The 22,753-nt window shown below is 40.1% G+C and overlaps 1 protein-coding gene across 1 annotated transcript in view; it reads left to right on the forward strand.

Moving 5' to 3' along the window:
* SLIT3 (slit guidance ligand 3) overlaps positions 1-22,753 on the forward strand; it is a 522,490-nt gene that overhangs the window by 300,314 nt on the left and 199,423 nt on the right. The window contains exons 7-8 of the mRNA XM_074604436.1: positions 16,560-16,631; positions 21,617-21,780. Coding sequence (XP_074460537.1) covers positions 16,560-16,631; positions 21,617-21,780 — 236 coding nt within the window. The remainder of the gene's footprint in view (positions 1-16,559; positions 16,632-21,616; positions 21,781-22,753) is intronic.

A 22,753-nucleotide genomic window follows, 5' to 3' on the forward strand; every position in this document is an offset into this window, starting at 1 on the left:
TGAGCCCTAAATATTTGATATTAAGAAAAAGGGCTAATTTTTCAGACTGTGAAATGTAAGCATAAATTAAAACACACCCTCCTTCCATCCCCTAAGTCTTAAAATGAAAATATTAGGATTCTTATAAATTAAAATGGTTCTATCAGTGTTTGAATAGAACCGTTTCTCTCCAAACATTTCTGCCTCACTCTTCTTCCTGCTGCATGACGAACGCCCAGAAGCACAGAGCTACAAGTGCCGTGCGCTGGTTTCTTTCCAGCTCCAATGCAGTGCCGAGTCGTGCTCAGCGGGACACAGCACGATCCGTCACACCAGTTGCGGTCTGCATCCCCCAGTTCTGCTGTACGTTGTCTGACACATCCACTCTGCAAGTGTTTTACAAGTGGAGTAGTGTTATTCATGCTTTCCTTTTTTAATCCAATAGTTCCTGTTTTATAAAGGATTCTGTTTCATAAAAAATTTAGTAATCTCTGCAATTTCTGGTAGAGATGTCATGGATGAGTGTGCTTATAATACACACTGCCTTTTGTCCTAGCAAACTTTAAAGAACTTTTCTGAACATGAATCGTTATTTTGTGCTACAGCCAGGATTTAATTGTTCCTAGGGTTGTCCTCTGTATGCTGAACACTTGGTCATGTAGTCAGTTTTACTTATTTGCAAAATGCTATTCTGGGCATGTCTTAACTAGGTAGAAGATTTTTATTTGCTTTCCCAACCTGGAGAGTCAGGGAGTGAAAGTCATGGCATAATTCTAAATATATGAGATGTCATTGCTTAATGAAAGCCTGAAAATGCCACACAAATGTGATTTCCTCCTCTATTTTGCTAGAAATTGTGGTTGGTTGAGGCAATCAGGATCAAATTTGAACTCCGTAAATTGTATTCCTATAAGTGATACCAAAATACTTAAATACAATAATGAAAATGAGATTTCTATTTAAAATGTCGAGCATGGCTGTTTTCACTTTCTCGTACTTGACTATAGTAAAATTAAAATGATTGCTGTTTTAATTTTTTTACCCAAGGGTATGTTAGCTCAAATGTAAGTAAATGAATAAAATTAATTTAAAATCTTTAGTTATTTCATTGGTCAGCATGTACACATTACTTGTCGTAAAAACAACACGGAAGGGAGTAACCATTGGCCGTATATGAGTAAATGAAGTATCTACCAGCTGGGTGAAATTAGGTGAAAAACAAGGAGTTTGGCTTTTCTAAGAGTATCCTCAGTTTTCCACGTGGAGCCTGTATCGCAGGCAATTGAGGTATGCCAGAGGAAGAGCAAAAGTCGGTTTAGAGAAAAAGTGTGCCAAGAGTATAGAGGTAAATTTCCATTTTTCTTTATTCCGTTACTTATTAGGCTGTCCTGTAGTGTATACTCTTCCTGCTTTTTGTCTCGCTGTAGGTCTTAAAGGGCAGGAGAAGTGCTCCTGAAGAGCCTGGCTGCTGTTATTACAAGGTTTTGTTATATAAATCAGTTGGAGATAAGATTAACTATAGAAATGCCTTTTTCTGGAGAACTTTTAGAAAGGTACTGCACCCCCAATGGACCCTAGTGAAATGGGATGCATAATTAGCATAAAGAATTGGCGGAGGAAAGATGGGGTGCTTACGTGGTTGCTTGAAAAGAAATGGTTTTATCTGCTGATACATGTCGGTGGGAGATCTGGTGTCGTTGCTCAAGATATGGAAATGAAATCTGAGATAACCTCTGTTCTATAACATATTACAAAATGCGAGGTTGGAAGTACAGCATAGTGAAAGGAACACTATCCAGATGGCACCGCGGTGACAGGCTTTATATCAAAGACCAGCTTAGGTAAAATAAGAGCGGGCAAGAGAGGGCCTCTGAAAATCACTGATGCCTGTTACAGATGTAATGTAACTCTCTCTTTATGGGGAGAATATATTTGCATAAATTCATTGATCAATGATTTTGCGAATCCTGCAGTATTCCAGGCATGTCCCAGCAAATTGATGAACATTTCTATCAATCCTCAGTGCAGATGCCTAATTATATTACGTATTTAGAAAAGATGGATTTTTCCCCTCCTGGAGCATATGTAGTAGTTGAATGCTGTGCTCATTCTCCTTTCCTACTCCCATTAGGTCGGAGATCTTTTTCCCTTTAAGAATAGCCTGGAGCCGTGCAGGCTGCAGAACTTATCTTGATAAGAGCAGTGCCAGGTTAGAATTATGAGTTTCATGAATCACTGGCCAATATGCTTTTTGAGGAAGCTCGCTTATATGGCTTGTGTAGCGTAAGCCCTTTATCGGTGCTGCAGTCACTGCTCCAAGAGAGACTCCAAAGTCAAAACTCTAGAGATTTCTGCAAACCTTCTCTCCCATGATATTAATTGTTTCATTTGCATGCTCTGCTCATCTTGTGACCTGCCCTCCCTCCCCTTTGACTAATACAGTTTCTTCGTCAGTAATATAAAAGATGTAGAACAAGCATTTTGACTGGTGAAAGTCAAATGAATGTGAACGACTTAATCCAGAGGACACTCAACTGTATATAATGCAGACGTACAGCTCGAGACCTTAACCAAAAGCTGAGCTGAAGACTATGATGAGAATAAAACTCCTCGCAGATAAAGTTGAGGAGATGACAGAGTTCTGAGGGCAAGTAACAAGTTCAAGGGAGATGAGTAGTCATTTTAGGCCATAATTTGCAATTCATTGTTTATATGACTCCCCAAAGCAGCTGGATGACGATACTACGGTAGCTGGATGTAATCCTGTCGGCATTAATAAGGCGTCTTAGCTGGGGGAGGAGGCTGCATGGCTGTGTGGCACAGGTGTCCATGATATCAATATCAAATATACCAGGATGTCCTCAACCCTTTTGTGACACCGTTTGGGGTCCAAAACTAGTGGTGAATGCAGAAACTCTTGCTTGCTCTAGGGTCAGTCACCACAACAGCAAAAAAAATACCATTTCAAAAACTGTTTCAGAACAGATAATGGTTACCTTCTTTTTTTTTTTTTTCTGTGTGCAGTTAAAGGTATCGTTTGTGACCTATGGGGATATAAACGGTTTGTCTTTTTCAGAGGTTGCTTTTGTCCCTCTGCTGTGCTGGTAGAACAACATAGACAATGGCTCTGCGCAGTAGCCAGTCTTTATACAAGAGAGGACTCAAAAGCCTGGTTTCTCTGGAAAGAGAGAGCACGATTAATGATGGGAGCTCTGTACACCAGAATTGTTGGTCTACCACTTCAAGCGTTGTGTCAGGTATTTAACCTTACACTGTAGCTGCTGGGATCAGAGTGCTACGTATTACTTATTATTAGCATTATCCAATATTTTTAGCTGGGACAATAATATTGTAACTATAGTAAATTAGGAATCAAAACCGTAAGATGTAGAGTTATCTTGCAAGTGAAGGAGATAATTACATCTGCACCTGAAAAAATGCATAGGTATAAGCTTCTGATCTAAAAATCAAATAGTGTCTTTGTTTCCTGCTGTTCGCAAGGTTATGGATATAATGTAAGTATATATGTGTGTAATTATATATGATGAAAAGAGCATGTATGTTATGGTTACATCGGGGGAAAAAAAGATTTAAAACTTTAAAAAGAAAGGCATACGATTAGTGTAAATTAGACTTTCTTTACGTAGTGTACCCAGTTCTGTGTTTAAGAAAAAAATATTTAATAGCTGCATTAAGGGTGGAAGTATGAAACAATCTTAAAGTAATTTGAAGCCAAATAATAACCATTTCTATGTTAATTCAGTTCTCATAAATGAAGCAATTTCATGTTAACTGGTTTGATATTTTTGAAGTGGGAATTGCATTTCTTAAGTTTCTGATTTGGGGTGAATAATCCGAGTGCATTGTTTTAGTGTGTACGAGTCATGGATGGCCACGCTTAGGATATCTGCAGATCCTTAGAAACAAATTTTAAAACGCTGGAAGATTATCTAAAAGCCTTGTTGGGATATACCAGTGTTCTAGAGATACCTCCGAAAATAGCTTGGTCAGTTGAAAGTGCGTCAGATGAGGTGGCTACATGAAACCATTGAAGGAAACAACGAACAGTAGTACCATTAATTTTTAAAAATTGCACGCATCCTTCTTGTCTTCACAGTGCTAGGTGGCGTGAGATATCTGTGCTTTGCAAGTGCCAGACTCTGGCTGAGATTGGGATTTATTTGAGGGTAAAATAGAAGAGAACATTGTGAAAGACAGGTTGATGGCTGTGGTGAAGGGATGTAGGAGTTTATACTGACCAAGGCCTTTGTTTGCCAGACTGATAATCTAGATTTGTTTTTGCATCTTTTGCTGTTAGAATCTTAGATTGTGTCTCTCCCCAAAATGGCTTTTGTGGGAGAAGGGTGGCTGGGAAAGCAAATCTCGTTCATGGCTTTCGGCTTTGGTCTTGGCTACTGTGATCGATAAAATGCCGCAATGCAGCATCTCTGCGACGACGCCTGAAGGCCGCCAAGAAGCCCTCGTTGGTGCAAAAGGAGGTTGCGGGCTGGGCGGGCTCTGCGGAGGGGGGTAGCCCACTCCGTGAGCACCCAGCCTTCTTACTGGCTCCGCGGGCAATTTCAGTGATGTCTTAAAAGGGTTGGGTCCATTTTATCTGCAAGACACCCTGTCTTCGCGTCCACGGCTGGGGCGTTAGAAATCGGGTGAGGCACTTCAGCTGATACTTAGGCTGAAACAGTTAGGACAGACCATCCACAATGGCACTTATATTTTATTTTGTGTGCATGCAGATATTGCAGGGAAACAGCCATGCATGGAGAACAGTTGACTCCTGTTATGTAGCTGCTACTTGTGCTTGTAGAATATTCCTGAACAGATCATAAATGCTTCGAATTTTTTTCTGCGTATATTTTATTTCGCACTTTTTCACTCTGGACTGAACACAAATGAAACACTGTGAGTATTTGCTATTCAAATTGTTATGGTTTCTTAGCTGTATTGCATATGCGTGCATGAATGTAAGCAGGTATTGCTGCTTCTCGTGGGCAGGTGGTGTTTGGGAGGAGTTAAAAATTGGAAAGATGGGAGTTTTTAAACATAGTGACCTTTTTCTTGTGTGATTTATGCAAGCGCGGTGTAATGTATTATTAAAAGAAAAATGCAATGTTTAATTCCTGATGGAAAGCAGGTCCTTTTCCAGCTTCACCAAGAAACACATAATTGCCCTTGTCTAGGAACTATGTGTTGTCTTTGTTCTTTCAAAACATTTCTTTCCTCTCTAAATGTAACTTTTCCTTACCAACTGTTCATACATGCAAGTCTAAATTCACAGAATGTGTATATCAAACTTTCCCTATTTCATTCACGTGGATTTGTATTAGCCTATAAGTTAGCCTTAATTTCCAGCACGTATGAGTTGCAGGTAGGGGCACCACATGCTGTTAGAATATAAAATTATTTCATAAATATGGTCTGCATCTCTTGCATTTTGGGGAGGCAATTTTGGCAGTAAAGGTGAAGTTCCCTCTTTAAAAGACTTGCTTCTTTTCCTTCCTCTGCTGTCAAAAGCTGAGAATTGCCTTTGTGGTTCCCTGCCGCACCGTGCCCACTGTCATGTTGCCGGAGCTGTGCCCTCTCCCAGTGGGAACGCCAATGGCCTCGGGAGTGAGGGACAGCTGAGACACCGGGCTCCTGAAATCAGGGGGGCTGCTCCGGCAAGAGGAATAAGGGGCGTTATTTTGCTGGCAGGACCTGGTACGTCTGCCATCGGAGGCAAATGGAAAGCAGGGGCTCTGGCAGCCCACTCTCCATGGATGCCAGTGGCCTGCCTCCTAAAACGCTTTTGTAAAACCTTTTGCACTGACACTGCTGCCAGTGCCATTTCTGTTCGTTGTCATATTTACACTGGTCAAGCAGCTGTCTGCTGCATAGACAGGGTTTGCCAGCTTGTCCCTCCTTTGGTCCTAGCGGTCAGCGTGGGACTTGCAGGAATGCGCAGTCCCCCAGGCAGTGCCGCATTGCGGCAGATGATGAAGTGGTGGCAGGCTGGCACATCGACTGTCCCAAAGAGGTTGAATGTTGTCACATACCCCCTTACAATGGATGCAGAAGCCCATTTTTTGTTCCTTTCTCTAGCTGTGAAGAGACAACTAATTTCTGTCTACCACTTGGAATGGCTTTTCTGTTGCTGGGTGTGTTACACCAACAAGTATGAAAAGGGTATGTTCATTATTGTAGGGAAGTCTATCAAAATAGAGGCTTTCACCGTAAGGTTATAGCACTAAGGTTTCAATGTACTCAGGATGAGACAAATTAAAACATGGGTTTGAAGAATGATGCTGTTGCTTTCTGATCCAAATTTAATCAGTTTCTTTAGAATTTCTTTTGGTGGAGTCCTGTAAGGAAACCACAGCACTCAGCTGACTGAATGCTGAAACCTTTTACCTTGGAAATCTCCATCATTAAATGCCTTCAGCCTGAACAAATGGCAAAAGTTGCTTGCTCCTTTCAAATTATAGAGTTTGGATGGTGTTAGTTTGAATTGGATTATGTTTCTAAGACTGCTTTAGCTTCAGAAGGGATCTAAAGCGAAACAACTGTTCAGGCAGGAACATGAGAAACGGTTTTATTTTGCTGAAGTACTGATGCATCAGACTTAAGGTTTGTATGATCTGACTCCGTCTTGTTGATTCTTTTTCATCCTTTCCATAAATACATTCTGGTAGGCTTTCAGACCTCTGTACGCATCGAGAACCCAATCCAGTTTCCATTGATTTTGGCAGGAGTAGCACAGAATCCATAAACCACAGAACCTGACATGCATGCAGCTGGGTAACACCAACAGCCATATTTAGTAAGAGAGATCTCTGTATAACCTAAAAAATAATTTAAAAAGCATATCTACTTAACAGCTAATTGTATTAAAGTGATGTAATTCTATTATTAGTTTGATTATATTAATTTATTGAACAAGAGATTTTCAAATGAATCTACAAAACAAAATTTAGGGGAGTTGAAACTGAATACAGCTATATTTTTGATTGTGGTGGCTCTTGTGAAAATCTGCACCTAAATAAATAGATTGCAGGGACTTAGAGTCACTCCCTGCTGAAACCAGCAACAGGATTTGCACTGACTTCAGTGGACATTGGTCTGGGTATTACGGTAATTGGACTTGGTCACAGTGGTTCTAGGCAATAATATCAGCCCTGGAAATTGGGGGCCATAGAGAAACATCAGAACCACCCTGATGATGTAAAACATTTGTTCCATGTTTGCAGAAATTACTTTTGTTTCTCCGAGTGCAAATACTCACAGAAAATTATGCATGTAATTGGGATGTAGAGCCACAGCAGTCGATCCCAATACAGTGTACTGAAAAATGTGTAGCCTTTGGGCAAAGACCGGAGAAAATTTCTTGATTTAAAAAAAAAAGTAAAGGCAGTGTATCTTGTGCTATTTTTGAGTTTAGAAAAATAACTTACTGGAGAATCCTTAATTTAAAAATAAAGCAGTGGCAGAATAATTTCAGCCTATGTTCTTTTGTCTTTGCGCCAATGCTTTTACAACTAAAATTTCCATTCATCCTGAACTGAATTTGTATTTTCTGTCTAGAATTAGAATGTCATGTAAAAGATTGAAAAGCTGATCGAAATTTCTCTAAAAAGCTTTTTCAACTCTCACCGAGCATAGACGTTAGAAAGAATTGGGGGGATGCAACTGGTACCTGTCTTTTGTACAGCTAATAGAGGTTCCTTTAGGGGAAGCAGTAAGACGTTTCAGGTAAGACCATGTGAATGACATTCTTGATTTAACATCTAACAAAGTCCACAACCTGAATGAATTGTGTATCCTCATTCTCTGTATAACCTTTATTATATTTTATTTTACCTTATCTTGGCTTAGCTCATCTTATTGTATTGTATTCGATGATATTCTACTTTATCTTGTTTTAGCGTATTTTATTTATTTGCGTGTCGTGTAAGTAAGTATATTAGGGCGTAATGATATGTGTGTGCACATACAACATAAATGCAGGGCTAAAGAGAATGCTAGAAAGGTTTGAGCAGCAGTCACCAGACATAAGTCACCAGAATCCATAATTTTGCTCCCGCTTGTATACATATGACAATACAATCTTTGATGGTACAGGCCCGTACGATTTTTTTCTGGCCTCTTTTACCCATTTGCACTGATTCCTAGTCCCAGTCCCCAGTAGCTTACCCAACCATTTTCTTAGCTGCGGGCCCTGTCTTTCCCTCTCCTCTGCTCTTAGCCTCAGCGCCTGACCTCGCCAGTCCCACAGACTCCAGCCAAGGCACAGCCAGTTAATGCAGAGTTAATGCAGCAATTACAGGACTTAAGTTAATATGCCCTAAAATTATCACTATAGGCAAATGTAATCACCCTGGTTCTTGTCAGGTGACAAAACAGGCATTTTAAGCAAAGAATTTGTTATTATAATAACACAGTTTCCCCAAAGCCTGGTGTTTTGGAAAGTAATCTCACTCCTTCAAGGGGCAAAAAAAATCTGTCATAAACATCTGGCCTCTATAATAAACTTAAATAGTTAAAATCTGACAGTTACATGCAAATTAAAATCAGTCTCAGAATGGGAAGAATCAGGCAATTGTAGCAGTAAACACTGCTGGCACTTTTGTGCGTAATCCCGTTCTAAGCTTATTTATTTTATTTTTTCCGACATTTCTAAAAAGAACATTTTCTTTCCTGTGTATCCTTGAGACTAGTCATATTTCTGATGTCAGCTTCCCAACTTAACGATGCTAGAGCCTCTCATGTTGCTGTGATGAGAAGAATGTGAACACATCAGCAAGACCAATGCTAGAACAGAAACCACAAATTGGCAACTAGTTATTTTTATTTATTTCAGTGGATTTTGTGTGTCACCTGGAGACTATTTAGAAAATTATTTGCCTGGGCTAACATTGTGTTTATAAATAGCACTCGTATAGTGCCAACTCATTTTAGAGTTGGGTACAAATATTGAGACAAAAACCCAGCTGTTATTGCTTTTGCTGCTAATTTGAGGTGTCAGATCAGAGCTGTGCTGCTGTATGTCAGTGAATAAAGCCCCTTGTGAGATCATTATGTTTTCTAACAGTTGAGAGTAATGGATTAATCAGTGCAGCATCAGTTGCTTTCATTATATGCCCACACGGTAGTTCTGGGCTTTAACTTAAACAGTCTGTGGGGAGCCCCAAGGATTGAGTACAAGAGGCACGCAGGAGTCACCAAAACTCTGAAGAGATCCAGTTGAGTTTTGGACCTTGCCTAATGAGCAAATCTTGGACGCCTTGAAAATAGAGGATGAGAACTGTGCTCGATGCTGAGGGATAGAGTGCCAAAGCCATTTTACTTTTTCATCAGAGGCCGCGAGAAGTAGTAAATATTTAATTTAATGCAAATTCCTTCTGACCTTTGTGAAAAATATCTCTTTACAGCTATTGATAATATAGCTCCTTTTACCCTACAATCTCAAAGTTAATTACAAACATTAATTATGGCAGTGTATAAAATTCAAGTCTTGGTTTTATTACTGAAAATAGATTTAGATTCACATTTTGTAATTGTCCCTGCTGTTAGTTATATTGCATGCTATGTAAGGGCTGGAAGGGGTCTGAAGTGGTCATCTCCCATCCCACCCTATGGCAGGACCATCCAGTCCGATGCCATTCCTACCAGGGATTTGTTTAGTCTTTTATTACAGACTTCAGCGGCTGATGGCTGCACACTCTGTAAAAGCTCTTTGTTGTATTTTTCTTGTTCTTATGGAAAGAAACATCTCCCCTATATCGAATCAGAATTCCTTTTTCTGTAATTTAAACCTGTTACTGTTTTGCTTAACTCTTGTTGAATACAAGGAACAGAGAATTTCTTTTCCTTTTGCAATGGCTTTTTATGTAGTTGGAGAGAGGTTTAAGAGTGATATGAATCTGCTAACAGATAGGTCTAAGGTTCTGTCACTGTTAGTGTTAAATTTTGCTGCTAATGCAGTCCCCACAAATTCACGTTTCATCTCTAGTATCTCAGACAGACCCCAAGATCCTCTTCTTTATGGGGATAAATACTGATGGAGACATCTCATCTTGCATGGGTTCAACAGTTTCAGTCTGCATGTACACTGTGAAAAGATCCCTTCCCATATTTTTATCTACCGACACTCCACTCCCCCCTCAAAGCTCTGGGGTCTCAGAGAAGTTGTATTTCTGCCACCACCAGGGCCAGACCGTTGTGTTCCCTTCTGAGCCCCACTAGCAACTTGGGCTGAGCTGCTCAACCTTCTTCTGCATCAGTTCACCCACTTCTGAACAGAAATAACATTATCAAGAAAACTTTTTACGTGAGAGGTTTCATTATGCTTGGAGATGCCTTGGTTAAGCCTTAATAAATTTTCCGGTCTCATTTTACTGGATGTATAGTTGCACTGGGGATAGGAAGCCTGGAAACCATGGCAGTTGTGGGAGAAGCAGTAATCAGGGAGTACAACAGTAATTCACTCTTGGGAATGTTACAAGGCTGCAGATGCACCATTTGTAGCTATCCATTGCATGCACGTAGATAATAATCTTGCATTAGGCCCAATTACATGGTGTTATGGACACACAACACGCAGATTACATACAGAGCCAACGAGCAGACTGTGACAAAGCAGTGGTGTAATTGAAGGAGACAGAAGGAAATATTAGACTTGTTAGCGCTACCAGTGCTGCGGTGCCCGGTACGGCTGCCCCCTACCAGCCAGGCCCGTTTGCTCTTCTGCTTCCTTTCGAAGTCTCACTTTCAAAATACAGGTTTATCACAGAGTGAGGTAACTCGGCACCTTGTTCTTTCCCCAGTGTGTTTAGAGAGTTTTGAGTAGAAAAAGGAAATGGATATCGCTGTTCAACTTAGAGTGAAGCCCGTAGATGCATAGAAATATACGCTGCCAAGTGAGGACTGTCGTTTGCAGGATTCCTGCTCTCATGTTAGAAGCCTGTAAAGAATCTCAAGTGTCCAAACGTAAAAGGGCTTCAAAACCAGAAATAAGATGAACAAGCTGGTGCCTTTTCACATCTCTTTCTCCGTTTACCCACCAGTAAATGGGTCTGAATATTTCTTTCTAACTGAGAATTTTGCAACTGCTGCAATGTCCCATGATCAGCCAGATGTGACACAAAAGCAGCCCTGGCGTTTATCAAAAACCTGAATGGACAGAACAGCAGACCTATAGTAACTACAGTAGAGGCTTATTAAGGCTTGGGGATAAGTGTTAATCAAAAATTTAATCTACCATATAATTTCTCAATTTGATTAGCTGTTTGTGCTAATCAGCTGCAGAAATGGAATGCGAAAGAAAATCAGTCTCTGTTACCATCAAAAAACAAAGGATGTCTTCAGCCTTGCATGTTCGCCCCTTCCCCTTTCATTTTAATCCATTCCCATTGTAAACGAGAAACATCACTGTGGGTATTGTCCTGATGCGTAGCTAGTTAATCCATGTGCATTATGAAAATGCCTTGTACTTAGAAAAAATGGACATTTGCATAGAGATTTTTCCTTTCACCAATGATAAAATAGGATACTATAGCTTTTTTTAAGCTGGGATATAGCAGGTGGTATTGTCATCAAACAGTGTTATGTGTTTAACAAAAAACCCAAGCCTCCTACATATTTTTCCACTTGAAATGTGACTGGAAAACATGAAGACAGTTACTATTTTACAATGTACTTATTGAAGTACTAGTTGAAGAAATTAAATAGTTAATATTTCAGGTAATTTTGTTATGTTGTTTTAACTTTTTCTGACATCATTGACAGAAGATCTTTTTGCTTCATGTCTGTACTTAACTGGAACAGAGTGGGTAGATGTATTGAAAGTATTATTATTTCAGATGAATAAATCACCAGTCATTCTGATAATCGTTATATGATCTTAATTATATCATTAATTGAATTCCAAGTAAGAGAAATAAAATCTCTGTGTGTGCTCTGTAATTTACAGAATTGAGAGTGTTTGACTATTGATCTGACAGCCTGGGATTTCTGCTCTCTGAATTACTCCAAGGAACATGAGAAGATGCTTAGAGTTCCTGAGTTTTTAAAATAAAATACTTCTATTGTTAGTAGTGTTAAAAATTTAAATCCTTTCCTTTTTTTACCAAAGTATTTTCCATAAAAGTTTTGTGATTTCTTCCAGCATTAGGAGTATAACTTTTTTCTGTCTGTCATCTACACATCCTCCTATTCAAGAGGGTGAAGGAAGGAGTAAATGCATAAATATTATTTTAAAAAACACACACATGACAGTCATTTCTACAGGTTAATGATTTTGATGTAATTACATTGAGTCTGGAATTAAAGACTCTTTGTCAGGGAACTACAGTGGTGTATGTGAATTTGGAGCAAGTGAGAAGAGAACAAATGCAACTACATGTAGTTAAATTTGCACAAGAAGTTTGAGGAAGGAGATAGGTAATTGTTTTCAAATCGTGACAGGATTGCAGAGTGAGCATTCTTTCCTTTAAAAACATCTGATTAGTAGGGGCTATAAATCAGCTTTATTCTTCAGAAGAAAGCAAGCAGCTCCATGCGTGCCTCTAACCAGCTTGGGCAACTGGCCGAGGAGTGAGTTAGTAGAGGGGTTCCTCTGGGGTTGTAAATTGAAGTCAATGGGACTGTGACAGTTCATACCGGTGGAGGATGTACCACCTCGAAGATTGCTGATCCCACGTTATGCGTCTTCCAAGTAGTCCTTGGAGGACCCTTAGGACTGCTGCAGTCTGCTTCTGCTTAGCTTGCAAGATCTGACAAGGATCACGGCCCAAGGTGGGAAGTTTGCTGGCATAAATAATATTGTCTATGACCTCAGTTTCCTGATTCAGCATTTTGGATGTGAATCGTTTACAGGGAGAGGACTTCTAAATGAGAGGACAGTGCTTTTTCAAGGGACAAGGGTATATTGGGTTCTGAAAGAGGTGGGAGGGATAAGGCTGGGGACAACCCGGCAGAATACAAGTTTTGCCTTCTGATGCCGGAGGAGTCAGAAGACTCTGGAAGTGTCATAGCTTCCTGGTGTTTGTGTATCTGTTTCTATGGATTTGAATCTTAGTTGGATGAAAATGAGACTGAGGCCTCGTAGCAGCTAGCAGACAACCGCGGCAGAACTTAGTTTTTTCCCTTCATGTGTTAAAACTGCCACTGTATTGCGTGCTTACCCCTGTCAGGAGCATTCTTTTAAGAATCATTGCTGGGAAGGCTTCATGCGCATGACAGAAAGCTTTGCAGAATGCTTCTAGAGCACACCTCTACCTGAAAATGTCCCCATTCAAAAGCCAGAGTTCCTGCTGTGTGGGAGCTGCCTGCTCTGCACAACCAGAGCAGCAGGGTTAAATTCCTGCAGCTACAACTGGGCTGTAATGCAGACAGTTCACTGTCAATTAGTGCCCTTTGCAGTGTTTGGCCTTCTTTGTCCTGAAATAATTGCTGTTATCATAGATGTTTTATTGCCTTCATTATGGTTAACATTTAAATATCAATGAAATAGTATGCTACTAAGTCATCTGTGCAATAGCTATCTGCTAGAGTTATCCCTGAAATTTGTGTTTAAGGAGTGTATTAATTCAGCACTGACTTAGGATTCTTAGATGGAGGGCTATATGTTTGTTGATGAATTATGGGAAACCTTTGCTTATTAGGAGCAAAAACTGAGCCACTCTCATCTGATATTTTGTAAGCAGAATTACTGTGTGATTGGAATAATGCTCTTTCTGTTAAACCGAAATATTTTAAGAAATTTAAAAATATTTTTGAATCATCAAATCAGATGGTAAAGGCTGACCTTTCCATATCCAAATGAAGAATTGCACTGGGAGACGGGGATGTGTTCTCCACCCTCAGTCAGTGCAGAAGGAAGCTTGCTGTCACGTCCTCTTCTGCCTGAATCCAATCCACGTCCTTCTGAAATCAATGGAAAGTCTCTTCTGTGGCTTCCATTGACTCCTGTAGTGCCATGCGCAACCTCTTCAGACATCAGCTCTGTACGTGACTTCACTTTTGTGAGATGACTTTACATGTGGCTTTTATTTATCAGTGTATACCTAAAATCCTCCAACCAAGTGCATAGCTCATTTTTATGTAACAGGCAACTGAGGCAAAGGGTGAATTATATTTTTATGTTTACAGATAAAAATGGTGGTACGATTAGAAATTCCATTTGTGAGCCCTGTTTGAACTTCCCAACAGGCACGTGCAAATGCAAATAGCAAATAAATATAAATATTGAGGGATGAGTATGTTGATGTAGATATGTATGCATCCTTGTTCCTTTTGTTCACTTTCTGAAATTGTATGTGCTCATTTTGGCAAACTTTACACAAAAGGCTTTGGTTTGCATCACTGGCTAAATAAGGTCATCGAGCAGTAGCAATTGTATGACAGAGATGTTCATTTTGCGCTGTGCCACAGTGGGACATTTGTGGTGTCATCGTGACATTAGCAGGAATTCAAAGGCAGAGCTTTTCAGCCCTACAGATGTACTCTGATGTTCACGATGTTCACTTCCAGCGCCGAAGCTACAGTAAGGCAGTGGTATATGCAGATTGTGGTGCACAGCAGACGAAATGACATGGCTGATAGCTGTAAGAGTTTACTTTCAGGTTTACTTCTGAAGTTGACAGTATTTCCCTCTTCATCTTATCCAGTAAATTTATAACAGACTGCGTTTGAGTCTTTGCATATTAAGAAACTGAATACACAAACCTGTAATTTTATATACCCATTGATCCCAATACTTAGCTATGTGTTTCTCGTCCAATTTTTGGCAGCATCAAGTTTTCCAGAGGATCTGGAATGAATACTCTATACTATCCTATAAGCCATGGTGCACTAAGACCTACAGCTCTTATCGGCCTGGTGTGTGAACGTGTGTGACTTGACTGACACAGATCTCTGGCAACAGATCTCACATGCCAATTACAGATTTCCAAAACTTTGCTTTTACTGACATAACTCGCTCTGCTCATGGATTTGGAAAGGAAGGGTAATTTTGCTTTGTCGGTGCAGTTTGCTGTCGTGGGTATGTCAGCCCCCAAGCTGGCTCCGGATCGATAGTGCATCCATCTGGTGCAGGGCTGTGCTCAAATACCAGCTATGATCCGACTACGAAGATGTTCATGTTCCATCCTGCTGGGGTGCAGCGCAGCAGCAACACAAACGCGCTGCTGCCGGTGTCAGAGCTCGCTCACTGCAACCTCCTGGCTTTGCCCACATGCATATGTGCCTCCCTGTGTAAGAGAAAAACAGTCTTAATAGGGTATAATCTAATTTAGCTTTAATCTGCTGATGTTGTAGGTGGTGGTTTTGCCAAGGGATTTCTAGGCAGAATTATAAAAATGTTTTTAAATGGGCAGATGACCAAGAGGGCTAGTTAATGTCTGTAAAACTCTTCAAGAGCTTTTTATTAAATGTCCTATGCAAATACATAACATTGGGACAACTAAATCATTAAGGGAAGGGTAATGTGCCTCTAGGTTGCTTCAGCAGGTATTTTCTGCAACACATGCACAAACGCTCAGAAGCACTATCTTCCACCAAAGTGGTGCTGTGGTGTGCCATGCCGCTGTGTAAAGCAGAGGTCGCTCCGTGCTGTGGTCACCACACGTTTCAAATAGGCAGCTGCAGCGAGCAGCAGGACTGGCCACACTGGGACACGGACTCATCACCAGCCCCGTCAATTCTCATGACAAACTGGGCTACTCTATTTGCAGATTTGGTGCACTTGGAGCGTGGCAATTATGCCCTGTTGGAGTGCTTTCCATTTCCTGTGCCATCTTGATAAACTTTATAGCTTCTAATTTGCTAGAGAGTCGTTGATATAATTAGGAGCTACGTAAATGGGAACAGCACACTCAGCTGATGATAATCGAGTCAGTTCATTTTTCATAAGAAGCACTAAGGGGGTTCCTACCAGCAGCTGAGATCGTTTTCTCTTTAAGTTCTGCTTTGATAGAGCAGCAGAGATCCTTACGTGCCTGGGTCAGGACATGTTTTATTACCGTCTGTTCCACTATCCATATATTTTTTTCCTAAGGAAACCAAAGAAAGGGTACCCATCCGTCCATCTGTTTCCAGAAAGGCAGTTTGAGCTGTCTGTCCGCGTAAGCTGTTAGCAGGCCTGTGAGAGTCAGCAGCTCTTTTCTTGTGCGAGAGTGAGCGCTTCAAGTGCAAAGCTTTCATACTGCCCTGTGTGAGTTTGGGGATCCTCCGCTCAAGTCGCATCAGGCTTTCAAGCAAAGTGGTGGCTTAACCAAAAAGTCTGGATCTGTTCCCATAGTTGATAAAAACTCATCTCCTGCACTTCTCGGTACTCAGGCATGGTAAATAATAACCTTCATCCATTCTTACGCAGCTCTTGGTTGCTTTGCCCTAACACTGTCTTCCATGATACATCCCAAGTTGTCTGAGGTACGGGTCAGCATGTCTTACTGCTTGCAGCCTGGCAGATGCATTACCGAGAGTTTTAGCAGCTTGCTTCTGTAAATAATGTGTTGGTGAAGAAATGTAAATAATTGATCAATCTATTATTCTCTTGTCTCTTTTTTTTTTTTTTCCTCTCCTAACAGTACTCTCAACAATAACAACATCACCCGCATTCCTGTTACCAGTTTCAATCACATGCCAAAGATCAGGACTCTGTGAGTAATATTTTTAATAATAATAATAATAGTAGTAGTGTTTGGATATTTGTTTTCTTGTGATAATCTTATTTCAATCACTTCCTGGTGCGAACAGTTGCCCCTGCTCTGTCAAGGCAGAGGGTCGCTGCACAAGCCAGAGGCTGTGATGGCCATGGTGGGCAGGGCAGGGCCTTGCCCCTGGGCCAGTCCCACAGGGACCACCCAGCAGTGGGGACCAGCTCCAACGGCCCCGTGGCAAGGTGGATGGGCTGGGGCAGGGGCCGAGAGCCCCGGCCTGGGCTGGGGGAGCCCCAGAGCCCCCGGTGAGGCCGCGCAGGGTTGAGAAGGCGGCCAGCACCCACAGGGCCCTGACGATGAGTTCACTGGATTTACTCAGCATTAAGTAAGACTCAGTTTTAGTAAGAGTTCGAATTTACCGGGAACTGAAACTGGAAATTTTTTTTCCATGGAAAAATCTATAATGTGAAAATGTGTTCCAAGCGGGAACATCAACAGAACTGTAAAAACTGCTCAGATGGATCAAATTATTTCAATTTGTTAATAACCTGTGTTTAAATCCTATTTCTTAGTCTCAAATTGAGAATATTAATTTCTGAAACAAAAAAAAAATTAAAAAACTTGAAAAATCTTCTTTTCCAGACACTTTCTGAAACAAAATGTGACTGATTCTGATACATTTTTATAGAAGCTTCTTTTATGTGAAATCCATTTTTCTATAGCTGGGCACCATTCCACTGGAAAAGCTCTGATCAGCTTTAGTAGACCAAAATGCAAAGACTGTGAAGTTAAACCATGTGCATTTGTATAATTTAGCCATAGCCTACCAAAAACCCATTTTCTTTAAATAAATTATTCCTTTAAATTCCTTTAGGGAATACAGAACTTCAGGAAGAATCACGTTTAAACACAGTCTCTGTTTATTCCTCCAACATCTCAAACTCAAGCAAGAGATAATTTAGTTCTAAAAGCAAAGAAAGGGAAATAGTAGCCAGCCTGAAATTTTTCTATGCAACTGAAAAATTAAAATGCTTCATGGATGCTATATATGCACAATGTAAAATTGTATTAAATAAGTTAACAGAACTGAAGAAAAATGGCTGTTACTTGTGTCGCTCTATGTAAGATAACCTCTGATTTAAATTTACATTCTTCATTAAATGGTGACATTCATAGATTTTTAATGTAAGTAATTAAATGGAGATTAGATGTTTGTCTTTTAGAAGAGAATGGATAAAGATGATGAAGGTAGAGTTAAGGTTCCTGGAGTTTTGCCTTTTCTCTTTCAGTCACGGTGGTCCAGAAAATTTGTCTGGCTTCCTCAGATTAGTCGGTCTTGTCTGTTACCAGAGCTCAGTGCCTTCTGCCATTTTCCTTTTAGTTTAATTTCGGAGATGGCTTTGTATATAGCTCCCTGGAGACTTAAACTGACTAATCCCCCTCTGCTGTAATTAAGGAAAAAAAAAAAAAAAGGGAAAAAAAAAAGGGGGGGGGAAGGAAGTCATAAATAGGATTTATAAAGGGAAGCTTTTATATTGAATTCTGAGAGCCACATTTTATAGAACGTGAATGCTGCCCCACTCTAAAAGGATTTGCTGGAAATTTAATTTAGGCTCCATGGCTAAAAGGGCACCTTTGCAAACTTGCATTCGTATTCATTCACCTCATGTTCTGTAAAGGTAGTTTCATCAATATCAAGTGGCATGTTTCAGTCTCCAAGGGCTGCCAAATAACACAAAGCAGTATTCTTCTTAGCAGTTCAACGTAGGGATTAAAAAAATTCTACACAGACAGGTGGAAATACAATAAAATGGTAAAGTTTTCTCTATTTCCTTCCATCTGTTTGAATGGAGGCAGAAAAGTCATCAAAATAGCAATTAATATAAGATAAATACAGGAATCGAGTAACATTTCATAATTTCTTCTGCTGCTCCTTCCTATTAAAAATTCTTCTTCTATCCTTGTCGTCTTAGCACTTTGCACAATTAATACTTTACTAATTATAATTATTAATAAAATAAGTTTGCATAGCTACATATTACTCAATATTTTCTGAATTTCTTCTGTTCAGAATTTAGGCTAATACTGTTTTGATTTAACTGAGTTTTGTGCAAATGGATAGTAATACCCTAATAACTAACACACCCGAGCATGTGGAAAACTGATCAGTTTTTGTTCACCTATGTAAAATATTTATATAAAGATATTATTTGGGGAGAAATGTTAATACTCTCCCTGGTTTCCTTAGCTTTATTTCACTTGACAGCCTTTTCTCCTGCATTAATATACGCCCTCAATGAACAGTTTGCACGAAAGGAGAAAGCTCTCTGAAGCACAATGGCTGAATAAGATCTACTATTTCATCTCTTGGGTTTTGATGCAAATTCAGTCCAAACGCATGACGAATGATGTTCATTACAGTTTGGTGACTCTACCGTTTTCTTAAAAAATGTTCGTCAGTTTGTACACCTTCTCAAATAGCTTCACACTTAGATGTGCTTTTTTTTCAGAAGCTCTTGTAGGGAATCCCTGGTCTGAGAGTTGCTTAAGTAGGGAGAAGCCCTTTTTCCCATCCAGCTGAGGCCCAGTGCGGTGTGGATGGTGTTTGTCCTCTCTGTCTCTCTTACATACTGGTGAGATCCATTAGCAGGACATTTGGGGCTTCCTTGCGGTGCAGCTGCATCTGCTGTGATAGTTCTGGGGATAAATAGCTTTTTCTTCATGGCTCTCAAAACAATCTGCTCATTTAAGAAGAACAGAGAAGGAAAAATAAAGAGTATTTTCAACTTGAATGCAGAAATTAAAAAAGAGAGAGAAATGTGCTAGTAAGATTTGAAGTACTTGAAGAATTCTTTAAAAATACCAGCTCTTCTGTGGTGACCTTTTTTATTTAACTGTATTTTCTGTTGCTAAGTTTCATTGATCTTTTAACCTTGATTGGAAGTGACAGGAATTAGTTTTTATTGATTTGCTTTCCTTTGCTTGAAACAGCTTTATTTATGTTAAAGCATGTCCCCATACCTATTTGCTTAATGGTAAGTGGCCTGTTCTCTGCACGTGTGAGTGACTGCTGAGATAGGTAATTGCATAATTTGTTTTAATTTTTTTATTTAAGGGTAAACTGAAAATGTACCACATCACTTCAGCTTTTCATGTTCCCAGGGAAATGCTTTTGAAGTACTGTGAAAAGTCTTTTTGTGGCTGTATTCATTACTGTGATTATCAAAAATATATTCTAATAGGCTGCTTTGCTAAGCTTGATAGGCTCTCCAAATGGTCTCCTTTCAAAAGCAAACTGTTAGAATATCTGCGCAAAAAACTTGAACAAGTGACAAGGTAGGGCTCTGCTGAAGCAGGCGAGCTGGCGAAGAGGTGACACTTTGCACTACTAAAATGGGAAAACCCAGAAACCAGCTATATAAATTTAGTGAGGGGAAAAATGACAACTCACAGAACTGGAAAGCTGCCCCTTTTTGTGAAATTAAAATGCGGTTTTATTACTCCTGCCTACCTCCATATGGGGATGCAGGGAATGGCATGGGATGAGCTCTGATTTGGTTCCTGAAGGAAGATGATTCTGAGTATCCTTGTTGACTGCTGTGGTGGGAAGGGATTATATTTTAAAGGATTTAAATGCTTACTCTCTAAGTTAGGACAAAGTCTTACTTAGGATGATTTCTGGCTAGACTATATTTATTTTCTTTTCTTTGTAAATGTATTTATTTGTTCTTTCAATCAACAGAAAGTGTTCCAGACAGATTAATGGTTCATAATAACAAAACACTTCACTAGAAATTTAACTTACTGCAGTGTCAATTAAATAGCTTCATAATCCCTAGACACAGGGTCTTCTAGCCATCCTTCGAAAACAATTACGTTTTACAGTGCTTCCAGGAGACAAGCGTCTTCGTCTCTACAGGATAAACCCTCAGTTCCAAATTTGTGGTCTTTTCCTGTGACTGCCCACCCCAGGCATCCAAACCTGGGGACTGTCAGCCCAGGCGCCACTGCTGCCCTGCCCGATGCCCTGCCGTATGAACATCTCACAGATAGACAGTTAATTTCTTCAGTAGATGGACAAGGATGAATCCGGTGCACACCAGCTGTGTGCGGTTTTTTAAATGTAATGCCTGTAATATTAGTGAATAATGCTTTGTATAACTGTTTCTGACAGGATTTTCAGTCTGTTTTATCATTTCAGCTTTGGTATAACACTGCAAATATATGACTCATTACAAGGAATGAAATAATTAATGTCCTGGGCTTTTGTTTTGACCTAAAGTTTGGTAGCTGTTAAAATTACCAGATTCACTCCCTGAACACATCATCATCTTGCAGACTTGCCCCAGCAATGTGGTAATGCTTCTGCAGGTCTCTAGTGCCAGGCATGGAGCAGGCTGGGAAGGGAGCTGTGCGGCTAGATCTTCCATTCCAAAGAACAGCCCCAGCATTGCGGTGTGGCATGACCCTGTCATGGTCCCCTTCTTTGTCATGAGTTAAAAATTCCAGTCTAGAACCTGCATACTTGCGTTAGATTGCCACAGTAAAAAGGGTGTTGACGAATTTATACCGGCAGCACAGGAATGTACAAGGTATCAATAGCCTCTGGTGGGGGGGGTTATTTCATTCATGCAGTTATTTCTGATATGAAATCACAGCCAAAGTGATTACTTGGAGGAGTCTTAAATTCTGTATGTTCTTTTCTCTAGAATGGCCAGCTCATGATTACCTGTAGGCATGTAATTATTTAACTTAATTCTTCCAAGACAATATAAATAATAGCACTAATTTATACGTGGACGTTTGTATATTATATGGCAATGAATGTAGACAGCCAAGACCTGACTCAGCTGTAGCCAATAACCTGCAATGGTCCTACTTAAATTGTAGTGAAGAGCCAGACAGACTTGGGCTTAATTGCTCTGGTTTGTGTCTTCTGTTAAAAAAACCTACTGATAACTTTAGGGCTGTTTGGTCTTTTGCAGGCGGCTTCACTCCAACTTCCTGCACTGCGACTGCCACCTGGCCTGGCTGTCTGACTGGCTGCGGCAGCGGCGCACCATCGGGCAGTTCACCTTCTGCTTGGCACCTGTAAACCTGCGGGGTTTTCTCGTGGCGGAGGTTCAGAAGAAGGACTTTGTCTGCTCTGGTAATGATGCCAATTACTCATTTATCTATCAGCCGATGGTTTTATATTGATATTCACATAAAAACAGTGAGTGGAAAATTATGATGTTGTGTTTCTGTAGCAGTCCTGTTTGGTTTTATCGTTGTTAAACTGTATGGGAGTAGATCAAATTGTTAATTTTTCCAGTTTTATAAGAATTATTGGATTCCGGTTAACATTTCAGTTCTCAAATTACTTTTTTCTAGTTTAGCGTTGCCAATGATATCAACATAAGAAATCAGTTAAGTGTGGATAATTTGGTATTTCTCAAGGGAAGAGCTCTACAGCTGACTGGAATACGAAAGAAAGGAAATAGAAGATGCTAATAGGAGTCTGTTGGGAAGTGACTGGACTGTAGAACAGGACGAGCAGATTTTATCCCAAGGGCTGAAACAGGATTCTTAGGGCGCCAATGCACTTCACAGTTCTACAAGTTTCCACACCGGTAAATGAGGCTGATGATATACGGCCAACTCACAAACCATGTGTCTATACATTGGGCCTATTCATCACGTCCCTGGAACTGCACTTGGCTCTTTTGTGATAAAAATGCATTTTCTTAAAAGAAGAAGAAAAAGAAAGAAAGAAAAAAAAGAGACAGAGAAAAATAGAAAAATCAGAAAAAGAAATCTCTGAATTTAGATGAGAGAGAGAGAGATCTGGCAGAGGAGAGGCATGGCAGTGCATGTGCTCTGAAAAAAAAAAGGGAGATACCAGACACAAGTTTGGAAATAGTTTTGCAGGCCAAATGGTAAGTAACACGGGGAGCTTGTTACGAAGTGGATGTGAGTCCTAATCTTGATAGACGGAGTCTTGCGGCATTGTGTTCTTTATCTCTCACAGCCTGTGAGCCCTAAAGCTTTATTCTCTTGGTATATGTGTTGACTGATGGAAATACAGTTCAAGTGCTTGTGCTGGAAAAGTTTTTAGGAATGCCTTTTTTCTGTAGTTCCAC

Source organism: Larus michahellis, chromosome 11 (assembly GCF_964199755.1).
Source record: "Larus michahellis chromosome 11, bLarMic1.1, whole genome shotgun sequence".
NCBI lineage: Eukaryota > Metazoa > Chordata > Aves > Charadriiformes > Laridae > Larus > Larus michahellis.